Here is a 13,487-nt window from a genome sequence, read left to right as displayed (position 1 = left end):
TTATAATTTATGATTTATATCAATAATTTTGTTAAATTGTTTATTTTTTTTTTAATTTAAATAATTATTTTTAAATTTTTAAACTTATTTATTAAATTTTATAAAATTAAAAATTATTATTGTATATATTATTAAATCTTTTAATTTTTTTAATTGAATTGGTTGTTTTTATTTTTTCTTTAGCTTATATTTTTATAACTCATTAACTTTTTGGTTCAATATTTTAAATTATATATAATATTATATAATTTTTGATTGATAAAGTCTAATTTTTTAATTTTTATGAATTTAAGTTAAAGTACCTAATTTTATTTTTCTTTTTAATTTAGTTTGATATTTTCAAGATTAGTTATTTTAATTTATTTTTAATCAATAAAAAAATTATAAATTTAAACAAACAATTATACCGGTCTTTTTAAATACTGATTTTGAACAATTTATATCAATTACGCTTTATATTTTCCTAAAATGCAGAGTAATATACTAAAATAAATATAAAAAAACTGTAACATGCAGAGGCCCAAAATTGTGATCCACTTGCATCGATTATATATTTTAGTAATTAATGGCTCATATAATTAAAGTTACAGCACTATGACATTTTATAAATTACCGAAAAATAGCCTGACCAGCTGGTGTACAATTTAGGTGATGTCATATGATTTAGATACCGCAATAACATATTACTATAATAAATCTGTTTTAAGTGTTATTATTCTTGTACCTTTTCAATATGTCGTAAAAAAGGGTTAAATAATTACGTAAAATTCAATTAATTTTAAAGTTTTTGCATGTGCTGACCCACATTAAGTTAATTGCAATAATATTTCTTTTTAATAAGTCCCATCATCAAATTAATAAATTTTATCAACACTAATTGGATTAAGTTGGAATAAAGGCATAAATTTACGTTTGCACTGTTTACAAGTTGTTTCATTTAATTCCCACAACTGTATTTTAGTTTTAAGACCACAAAATTATACATATACATCTAGAGTTTTTCCTGGTCATAATAAAATTGTAGAATTAAAGCAGTGAAACAATTTCAGTTAACAAGGGATCTCTTTAGTACATTTTAGCTGGTAACCATATAAAAATGGCTTTTGAACACAAGTATTGTGTCTCTGTCTCTAGGATAGTAAATTTGTACAGTTAACAGTCTCATGGTTTCCTTTAGAATAGATGTAGTATTTTCATTTGCTTGATAATAATATACATAAAATAGTCATCTTATGTCTGAATCTTATTTTATATTAACTTTATAACAGATTTCTCTTTTTAAAATTATGCCTATCAGTTTCTTAAATTTAATCAGTAAAAGCATACTTGAAAGTTATATGAAGTAGCATAAAGACTTTGACAGGAAATACGACAAAAAGTTGTTAGTTTCCATTATGTTTTAAGTTGATTGAAATATCGACATATCTTTGATCACGGTCTAGCTCAATGTTTAAGAAACTCGATGTTAATGAAAAGACTTCAGACGGGTAAAATTAATTTAACTTAATCAAGCGATACTAAAAAACTATTTTACGTCAAATACAAACGGCTAAAGTTTCACCCTAGTACCTATTGTAAAATAACCGAGACTTTACAAGTATAAATTGTTTAACATTGTCTATTATAGTATCGTGTTAAATCAGTTTAAATTACGTAAAGTTTAGTTTGATCCAATCAAATGATGATACATCCTTATGCATAGCTAACCCAGTCTTTAGTATACGTGCATATGTATACATATTCCCTGAGAAGCAACATATTACACTCAGGTTTACAAATCAAAATATAGATCATGTTGTTAGAATATCCTAAATAAGTAAACTAAACGGATCCTAATTCACGTCTATAGCACGTGTAAAGAGAATAACATAAAAGCTATACTTTTGCTTATAAAAATAATTGGGTAAATTCTTTTATAGGCCACCAGTAATATTTTTAATTAATAAACTAATAGTGTGTGTATTAACTTGAAATTAACTCATATAATTGACTGAATTAGTCTTTTAACATGTGATTATCACCTTATTCAGCTTCATTAGGTACATAACGGAGACCTTTAGCAAATCGAAATTACAAGATTGGATGCTAATGTTCGAGTTATCCTTTTCTCGCATGTTAAGGATAGCTATTATGGAAACCCAACAATCTAGTCAAATCAACTCCTTCCTTTTATTATCAAGATATTGTGTAAGTACAATATTGGTAGATCGTTTATATGTATATTACTGACATTGTAATTTAACGGATATTACATTTTATTTCAGTAATCATATACTAGGTATAGAATATTTCAAAATTGTTGTACATTAAGAAATACTGAAGCGGCTATAGCAAAATTAATAATTAAATTTTTTTGAATGATTTATTACATCTGATCAAGTAAACAATAGAATAAAATAATCAGAAATATCTATTATCAGACAGTGACGTACTCATATGTTTTTGGAGTTATTAGTTAGAAGATATTTTAGTAATAGTTTATTTGCTTAATAAGTCATAACTAACAATAGTTACTCATTAATTTTAAGTATGATTGAATAATAATAAAAACGGGACAATTAAGAATAAAACACATACATCTCCACAAAATTTATATCAGCAGTTTTTTAACCCTATATTTTGGAAACTAGATTTGAGAGCATTTTGAGAACAGGTAAAATTTTACTAACCCAATTGTTTAGTTGGACGCTTCCAATAACTACAAAATGAACTTTTTTCAATTTTAAAAAAGTTGTCTTTACATAAATCAACACATTGATTATATAAAAATAGTAGAGTTCAAAATAAATTTATGCAAAAAATAATTACTTATAATGCTTAAGATATTATATATTAAATAAAAATATGAATTGTAAGGACTATTCATTTGTAGCTATGCTGAGTACAATGCAGTCATTAATCTGTATTTAGTTAAACGTTAAGATTATTAAGTTAAATTGCAAGTTTCTACTTATAATGCCTTCAATGTAATTTTATTTGAAATCGCTTTGAGTAACGGAAGATTGCTTTAACATAAGGAACAGTGTTTACAGTAAAATATAAACTGCAAATTAATTGTGACAGCTTCTAAATGAAAATTAATTATATAGATTCATTAATCAGTTTTCTTTGTAATGTCGAATTGTACAGACAATTAAGATTTCTCTAAAGATTATACTGCTGATAAACAAAACGTTAAGAAATTATCGTTTGAATTAAGAAATATTGCCATAATTTATTTGAAGCAACATAAAAGCAGTCTTAATGACTTTGTGGGTAATAGCATATAATAAATAAAAAAATAATAAACATTTTTAATGCATGGCTAAAATTCTAAATATTTTATTTGTTTGCAGTATTGAAGTGTTTCTATTTTATTTCAGTACATATATACGCTGCCGACAACACTTTATAATATTACATTCTTCTTAAACTCGACTCGAAATCAAGTTAATGGGAATGTCAACATAAATTTTAAGGGAGCAATTTGGATCATGAACGTGGTCGGCATAGAAAACTTGCAATTATACATTTACTCTATAAAAGTTTTATAGTTCCTAGTAAAATATGTCTGTCATATAAATATTTGAGAAAAATAAAATAAAAACAATATAACTACCAATATATTATGTGTATTTTTAAAAACAATGTTCGTAAAATAATTAATAGTGACGTAGGGTAAAATTAAAGACTTTATACTATATTTTTTTCAAGTAAAAATAAAACTGTTTGTTAAGGATACTTAAGACTGATAGAAAATATTTTATATTGCTACCTTATGCAACATGCAGACTACAATTTTACGTAAGTAGGAATATATTTGCAAATTGAAAATCAATATTGTTTTATGGAAGAAAATGCAGTGAGTTTTCATTAACATGAAATTCAAATATTTCAAACCCACTGATGACCAACTTATGCATACTAAAGTACTTTTTAGTGTTAAATAACATTTTATATTTGTGTACATTTAATGCTTAATTTATTTCACACTTTAAATAGACATTTACATCAAAATTGATCATTTTCGAGTACAGTTTTTGCATTCAATACATTCCAATTGCACAAAGAACTTTACCTGGTGCTCCCAGTAGACTAAACTAGAAACTAATTTAAGTTTTGAAATCCGCTTTTCTTAGATTTATCGTCTATAGAATAGGGGAGCATTTTTGCTAAACCATTATCGCGCAAACTAAAATAAGTTGGAATTTTGTTGACCAGCCGCTACATGCGGATTTTGTCTGAAAAATTAGATTCAACTTTCAGGGATTTCAGTTGTATCCCTCTAAAAGAAAGTTCGTAGCATTGGAAAATATATATTTATAATATGTGTTTTCAGGCATCCATGCAAAGTTTCAAACACTCCTAAACAAAAATCATTTAATTTATAATAATTTATTTATAAGTTGTCTGTTTCAAACATTAAAATAATAAAAAATATAAAAAATAAAAACATTTCTGTTAAGTATATAATTGTTTTTATATATAACATATTTGCAATTAATTTAGCTACTTATACGGAAAAGCTCTTTTAATTGGTAAGGAGCCTTACCGTACCTCGACAATTGTAAATACAAAATGATTAAAATATTTATGTAAATTTTAATTGCACGTTTTCTATTCATTAAATTGTACTATTAATTATTATTAATTAATTTTTCTGTTCGTATGCTAATGTAAATAATTTGTAAAATGTAAATACCAATTGAAATTTAATTTGTAAAATTAAGCCGTTGTGCTTTTGTGAAATATGCGTTCGGCAATAAGGAGAAATATTTTCAGCTCACGTAAATAGCTTAATGATATTAAGGAAATAAAGCACGTGTAAGAATAAAAAGGTGCTCCTGTCAAATATTTCACCCGACTTCCCCGACCAAAAGGAGTTAATAGAGCTACAATTCACATTTTCATAAAATCGTAAAGCGTTCGGAGCTCTTTATTTCAACTTGCACAAGTAAATTTAATTTAAAAGTTTGATTTATGTTACTGATTCAATTTGTAGTTGAGATTACTACAAAATGAAATCGTCGAATTTGAAATAAATTATTCATAATAATTCGGAGCCAAATGGCATATTGAATGCAAAGCGAATATTAAATAATATCTTGTTCATAGATAAGTTATAAGCTTGAAATTGATTCTTTATGAAATATTAAAATATTTTAAAGGAATTGATGCATTAAATATAAAGGTAATGTCAATATCGAATATTTGAAATCGATTGTATATTAATATAAATTATATGATAATTTCTGGGTTTGTTAGTTCACGGTTACATCAATTTATAATTTATTTGTTAATAATTTAAAACTTAGTCTGCGCTTCAAAGATTTAACTCAGGTACTTTCTTATTAATACAAATTGATTAATTTTAACCAACGCGAGACTCCTCTGATTTATGGATATTATTAAAAATTAGGTTTAAACCATTAATTTTTATTTAATAATTTATTTGCATTTCATATATCAACTGGCTTGTAGAATATTAAATGTTACCTATATCAGGCAGTTTCCCTGATTAACTTTTAAGTCTGGTCCCTTTGATTACTTATTTAATTTTTAAAAAATATAGGTTTTTTCCTATAAATCTTTAAATTGGTATTTAAAATTTTATTGCTCAGTACTTTCCTCAGATAATTACATCATCATCACCAATTATATTGGTACTTTTAAACCAGTAATTAAGATTTAACTGGTTATAATCTCCTATGGTAATTAGGCCTCTTTAACATAAAACATATGCAGTAAAAGTAATTTTCTACATTAACATATACTAAAATTACAACAACTCTCACGAATTATTTCATGTTTAGAATCAGTTTATATTTAATTAAAAATGTCGTAAAGATATTAAATCAAATCTATGCCTCTAATTTTATTTTCTAACTATAATATTTTTGGAAATGTCGGGCAAATTAATGTTATTTACGCTATACGTTTATTGAAAGTCATGAAAGCAAATCCGTAAAGCCGTCTGCTAAAGAAATAGCTAAATAAATAGAAGACTGTAACAAATTTCCGTCTGGTAAATAGTGGACTATTTATCATACAAATAAGAATGAGTCATAACTGTACGGTAAGCCTGTGTTAAAAAGCTGCGCGTTCCTTGAAATTTGCATTTTTCACAAATAATTCACGTGTCTCGTGGTCTCGCCGTAGTTACCGGGTTTCTGGGAACAATATGCACGGTATAGTGTGTCAAGTACATTAATTCATAAAATTATTATTAAAATTTACACGTCCTTTACAAAAGGATTTTTTATTTCAACGGACCGTGTGTTTTTACGGGAAGGTATAAACACAACCCTTATTTGATATGTAAATGCGATAAAAATAATAAGTATTTGCAGTGAAATTATCCTGGATAAAGGTTTGCTTGCGTTTGATTTAGCAAATATAGCCTAATATGAAAATAGGCTGCGGTGTCTCACATTGATTTTTTGAATTTGAATAAATTTTAAAACGTAAAACTTGACATAGACCACAAAACTTTATAAGCCAATCGAGTAAAGACATTTTAGTGCATTTATCTATTTAAATTTAATTCTAAAGTTCCAACAAATAACTAATTGACTAGATTGAAAAATTATCAATAAGAAAAAAAATGTATGGTACAACTGTCACAGTCAGGAGTTACCTTCCTTTATGTATGGATTGTGCTTCAAAATGTAACATGGATGTAAAATGTGGATAGCTATAACAATTTAAGTGTGAATGATCAAAACTCAATTAATAACAAACGATTTAGCTAGAAATCCCCATTTTAAATAGCATAAAAGGAGCATGTACTCAATTCGCTTCAGTAATTTTATCCGAATCTTGTTGCCATTAATCATTCGATCATCCATTCAAGAATCTGACTCTATAACGAAAGGCAAGCAAACTATTTAAATAACATGGGGCGTCCTTTTAAATTTGCATTTTGGGCATATAACTCAACGTGCCGCGTCGATGGGGAAGCAACACAACACCTTCGTTCTGGGCGAACTAGTGTTGCGGTATTGTCATGGAGTCTGCGGCCCGCTCTCTGAGCCCGTGCTCGGCCGTGGAGGCAATAACTCCGTCCGGACATCAGTGGAAGGCTTATGTTGTGCCGCCAAACCACAGGGTGTCGCACCGCCACTTGCTTTTGTTTTTGTTATTTTGATATATACCCCGTGCTTACTGCCACTGGCAGATTTGCTCTATGTATATTTGGGTCTCTAGGGGAATTTATTTGGATTACTGTAAATATAAAAGTATTAAATTCCAAAGATTTATATGTTTGGGATGATGCAAACTCGCTATTCGAGACTTTATTTTGGTATTTAGAGATGAAATTTATTATCTTCATAGATGCGAGCATGTATATGGACCATAATTATTCCCACAAACATTTTAAATTTGCCTGGTTAATAAATTGTTCACTTATCTTGGTAGGTAAATATTTTTTCATAATTTTTGGAATATTATAAATATAATAATTTTAACATTAATACAAGTATTCAGTTTCTAGACGAAATAATATTTTTTTTATGAAATAGAGTGTGGCCCATTTAAAAGGTGGGTCCTCATAAAAACCTTTTTTTAAGTCTGATAAAAAATTGCCCCTTTTTCTGGGCCAAAACCAACACCTACTGGGTAAATTTGAATTGAACACCACTAGATTAAGCACCCCATATATTTCATAAAAATCGGACAAAAAATACAAATTTTATGGGGGTGTTCCGTGGGACACACTGTCTGTACCTTATCTACAGGAAATCAGATAAAAATTTGGCCTTTACTACGTGTAAATGAAATGAAAAAAATATTCAATGATGAGACAAATTAAAAATAACAGATAAATGGAATTTTAGTAAAAAAATAAATTTTTAAATCAATTAATTTCTATTCTTATTATGTGCACAAATAAGTATACGTTTTAAAATTACCCATCAACACCTTTATATAATTAATTTGTACCTATATCTGTGTCACACTTGAGTATTTTTAGGAGATTGTTAAAAGTAGATTGGAACAATTTCAAATATAATATTTTTGCATGGCTAAAAATATTTTTAATTATTTAAAAACTAAGCAACTATATTTATGCGTAGACCAAATAGCACAGACATATCAAATCATATTAATATATGCCAACATATTTTCAAGAAAAAAATGTCCTAAAAAATTTAATTATACAAATTTGTAATAAAAGAGAATTTTTAGAACTATTCGCCTTTTGCCTCTGCTTCCTCGGAGTATGAATTAACTGCATTTTTTTTTTTGTTCTGGATAATTTATTATGAAATAATGAAAATACCCGACATTAGATTGGGGATCTGAACCCGTGACGTTTACTAATGAAACCTGCCGAGGAGAACTCATGAGTTATTTAATGAAATGTCTGCGCATAAAATCAGTTTCTGCTTACATGTCAAATAGGATTTAAATTTTAAAGTTATTCCCACATGTAAACGCCCAATTGATGTAACTAGTCTTTGTCTGATTTTAGTTTGTATTTTAAGACAAAAATTTCCACATTGTACATCTTTTTATTAATTAATTCCACTTAAAAAAATTATAAGAATTTTGTATAAAGCAATTTTTGACAATAGATTTGAGGAAGTAATATGCTCAAATTACTATAATATTTATCACAAAGGCTTAAAATTGTTGTTTGATGTGAAAGGAGGATGGATGCTATTCACAGAGGAAGGGAGGAAGGACTATGTACAGACAGAGGTAGAGACAACTTGTAAAATCTGTAAGTTCATTGATAGTACAGTCAAATCTTGTTGACTAAAAAACTATTTAATCTTAATTTATTAAATCAAATATTAGTTGATATAATAATTGATTACATCATAATAATGATAATAATAAGATAAGCTTGTGCTTCAATATATAATATTTTATTGAAATTTAAGGAACATATTAAAATATGATTTTATCAACAATAAATAAATATAGTGACATTTATTTAGATAATAATTATTATTAATTAGTGTTAACATTTAATTTTATCTAATGCATAATCTTCAGTTCCGCATTGCTGATATTGATGATCTGAAGCTTGTATTAGTTGTATTAAATTAGTCATCCGCATTATAGAGTAGAATGCGGTGACGCGTCATGACGTATAACAGTCACAGGTTCAACCAATTATTTCGGCTTGTACGCCAATTATAACATAGCTACCGAAGTTTCAGGGAAAAACCGTGTATTTCCCTGTTTCGCATAAAATAAATAGACAGATACCGACGTAATTAACGTAAATTGCAGTTCATGCTTAAATATCGTTCCTGAAATATGACTAATTTATCATGGGTGTTATTAAATCATGTTAGCATGACTACAGCAGTCTATCGTAAAGTTAATCGCCGAGCTTTCTGTTCATAGAGCCCCGAATGAATGATCTCCGCGAGTCCTGAGTCAACAGACAACAAAGACTGATAGCATCATCTACTTAGCACTTGCAATCTTTTGTTTTCCCACGAACAGGGTGCCAACTAGTTCCTGGCACGTCCTTTTTTTTGGTCTACACAATTATAATTAATGTTTGTAAATTATAAGCGACGATTTATTGTGAATATTAGTCAGTAGAAGGAAAATTAGCATAAATGAATAATTTAGCAGTTTCGAGTTAAACCGTATTATGAGGTGAATTTTAGATTCGATAAACTAGAACAGGGATAAACGTACCATGAATAGATTTAATTCCATAATGTACAGAATTTATTGGATTTTAAAGAAAATAAAAAGAGAACGCTTCATTTATTTTAGAGGAGGATATGAAGCTTTACTAATCTGATCTCTTTTGATAATTTTTAAGAATTTCATTATCTGCTTGTATATGCCTATATTATAATAAAAATAAACATTATCTTTATGTAGAGCTATTCACCTATATGCGTTCATTTAATGATATATATACCTATATATTTTCATACTCTCATCGTGTATACAATTTATAATTAGTACATTTGCATATTTTATATAAGTGATTTAAATCCATCGGGAAAATTTAGTTGTGAAATAAATAATTGACAAATTATTGCCTACAAAACATTCAAACTCGTATATTTAGGTACTAACTATAATTATATTGTATTATAAATTATAGAACAAACAAGAAATTTTAATTAGGTCTATAAACAATTGTCATCAATGCATGTATGTTATTTAGTTATTATTTAATGATTATAAAACAATTTAACGTACGAGAATAAAGGATGTTTTCATAAATTTATTTGTTACAAATCTAATTAATAATCCGTAATAAACATAAATTTTACAAAATTCAAAACTAACAAAAACAAAATATTTCAATATGTTCAAATTACAAATTGAAAAATACTTGTGTCTGTCTAATTAATACGTAACTAAATAATTATGTGTTGTTTTTATAGAAACTGTCTTAATATTAGTTTTTTATTAATTTTCGATATTAGAGGCTATTTACAAATATAATAAATATCACTTAAGATAAGTTTTAAAAAACTCACAAAAAATGACTAGATTTTTACCCCTTATTTAAATTAAGACTCATATTTAAGATTGATTTATTCAAATTTATTAAGATTAAATATAATTTTAGACGGAACAGTTTTCTGGATGCATAGGTATTCAGTGAGACGCATCAAATATTACATAAAACTCAACGAGGCAGATATTCTAAGGTCGACCAAAATATGTATATTCAAGTCTCTTTTACTGACGATATTTAGTACACGCCTAGAAAATATATTCATATACAAAAACAGCATAATGTTAAAAGTTAATAGTTTATCTAAAGGCATTAAATATTTTAATTGTAGATGACTTATAATTTTTACTGAATTTAGAATATTTAGGATTTAGAAATTAATATTTTCCAACATAATTCGTTAGAGAAATTAGTTATTTAATCATTTAATCTTTTATATATCTGTTTTGCATATGTTTAAATATTCACTATGGATCAAAACTGGGAACTTTATGTTTAGTAAATCATGACGACATATTACTGCAAGGTCCTTTAAATCCTGCTGCATAATATATGTACATAAATTCATCAGGCTATTTTAAATTAAATTGCTTATTGTCGAGAAAAAGTAATTATGTAACGAACCTTGTTTGATGGATTTATTAAATTACCTATGTTGCAGTAAAACTCTCCTTTCTTTTCTATTAAACCACATGTCGAATTAGCATGCATAATATTAAAGAAATTATTATATTGTTGAAATGAAACAAAAACTGAACAAAATGGTTTTAATTTTAGTAAAATAATGGAGCTAAATAGGATTATTTATAGTTTATAAATTAATATTCAATAAATAAATATAATTTTCACTATGAGTTAATTTAATTATATATTATTACATGTTTTCACAGTTTCATGATGTATATTATTTATAATTAGTAAATTAGCATTTTAAATATTAAAGAAATTATCATAGTTGTGGTAAAATAATGAAAAATAGTTTTTTTATATTCATATGGTGCGTAATATTTACAATTAATGCAGTCGGATTTGTATGATGGATTATGTAAGATATAGGTACAATTTTAAAACTATCTACACGAGTGAAACAATAACTAATCAAAATGGAAACGCTGAATTAAATAGTATTTATGATAGTTTACAAATTAATTTTCAATAGAAAGAAACATGTTGGTCGATTGTTTAGAAATTGATGAGCAATAAAATTAATTGTTAAGATTGAATATGATTGAATATGAACAATTTTGAGAAGCAACAAACATCAATAAAAATATAGATAAAAAATTATTTTATTACTACTACTTTACGTCTTATAAAATATATATCCATTTAGTCTTTAAAAATACTCTTTCTAAAAATGCAATTGATCAAATTCAACATATAGTAAGCCAGTACTGACAGAATTTTAAAGTGATTATTATACACAACATTCAAAGTAATCAATGGAAACGATCATTAATCTTTACTCTGTTGTAGACGTATAATATTCCTATAGTGTAATATTTCAATGCAAATAAATGTTTACAAATAATTTTCTGGTATCCCTTATCAACCACTAAGTAAAACAATTTAACGACTTGCATGATCAAACACCATCAAAATACGAGGAACACTGGGATACAAAATTATACAGATTTGAAACATGATAAAAGTAAAATTAATAACACGCGTGCATGACAGTAAATTGGATGCGACTCTTTTAATAACTGGAATCTGGCCGCGTATAAATTATATTATGCGGAGATAAAATTTTCTAGATTATTAAATGGCAATTTATTATGCCAAAATATATTACCACTTACCTAATATTTGGCTAAGTACTGTCCTACCATCTTCTCCTAAACAGGCACTTCTTGCGTCGAATGGATTTGTGAACTGCACAAATGCGTATCCTTTGTGCATTGATATACCTAGAAAAGTAAAATATTACATTAAAATTTCGAATTCAACTGATGCCACCAGTCGATAATTAAGTTTCTATGCAAAAATCATTTATCAACACCTATTCAAATTGACTCGTGAAATATTAGAAGACAGTTAGGGTGGAAAATCAAATAGCAGGGGAGTAAAATCAGGTTATCGCTTTTATAAAGTCTCACGCCTATCTTGAACAAATTTACAATACATTTTCAATTTAAAATCATATTTGAATTGATTTATGATGCGTGAAATGTGAAGTGCGTACACAATCCATGTTTAAATTGTCAATAATCGATTGGCAGTTTAGCGTCTGTTCTGAATAATGAAGTAATAGCCTTATTTTGAACACGGATTCAATGTCTTATTAGACATTATAGCGTGTATTCGGTACAAGTAATATACTTTTAAATAAATATTAAATATTAAATACTAAAAATATTGATAGTAAAAATGTTCCACCCTTTTTACTCATTAAACACAACTAAATTCACGCTGATTAACGTCAAATTCGGTGTTTATCACATACCTAGATTAAATTTTTTATCACACACATTTTAGAAGTATATATTTAAATAGATAATTTATATATAACTTCAGTTTATTACCCTTTGTTATAGAAATTAATTGTCATAATTTATCTAATTTTCATGGTTTTTGATTTTATAATAGTTTTCAATTGTATTATTGTCCAATCGAGGACTTATGAATATGACAATCTTTTACTCAATTTTGAACTCATGCTTCAGATAATTACCATGCATAAAAGTTAATGTAAGTGGTAATTATGAATGTCGCTGGTAATGGTTCCATTATATCTCTCATGAAACGGACCATTTTACCAATGATTTTCTGATACGATACTAAGAAAGGAACCCCAAACAAATAAGTTCCTTCACCATATTTCAAAATGTTGTAGTGTATTGAACTTGAGTTAATTTCTCCAAAATACTCTACAATTATGGAGGATAATTCATATATTTTTAGTTTAGTTTAGTTTATAACTTTAATATTGAATATTATTATTTTTTATACCAATAGTTTCTTTACTGCAATATATTCTTGTAAGATTTGTTCACTTAGTCGATGTCTGATTATTCTTGTTTAAATTAAATTCATGAGTTTTTAATATTTTACAAAA

General features: G+C 26.7%; 1 protein-coding gene across 4 annotated transcripts in view; it reads right to left on the bottom strand.

Annotated features, from left to right (window-relative positions):
* LOC109597540 (heterogeneous nuclear ribonucleoprotein C) overlaps positions 1–13,487 on the bottom strand; it is a 190,813-nt gene that overhangs the window by 67,292 nt on the left and 110,034 nt on the right. For all 4 annotated transcript variants that reach the window (XM_049963507.1, XM_049963510.1, XM_049963508.1 and 1 more), the window contains one exon: positions 12,232–12,339. In XM_049963507.1, the coding sequence (XP_049819464.1) occupies positions 12,232–12,339 (108 nt within the window). The remainder of the gene's footprint in view (positions 1–12,231; positions 12,340–13,487) is intronic.

Source organism: Aethina tumida, chromosome 2 (assembly GCF_024364675.1).
Source record: "Aethina tumida isolate Nest 87 chromosome 2, icAetTumi1.1, whole genome shotgun sequence".
NCBI lineage: Eukaryota > Metazoa > Arthropoda > Insecta > Coleoptera > Nitidulidae > Aethina > Aethina tumida.
This window is presented reverse-complemented; position numbering and strand designations above follow the sequence as displayed.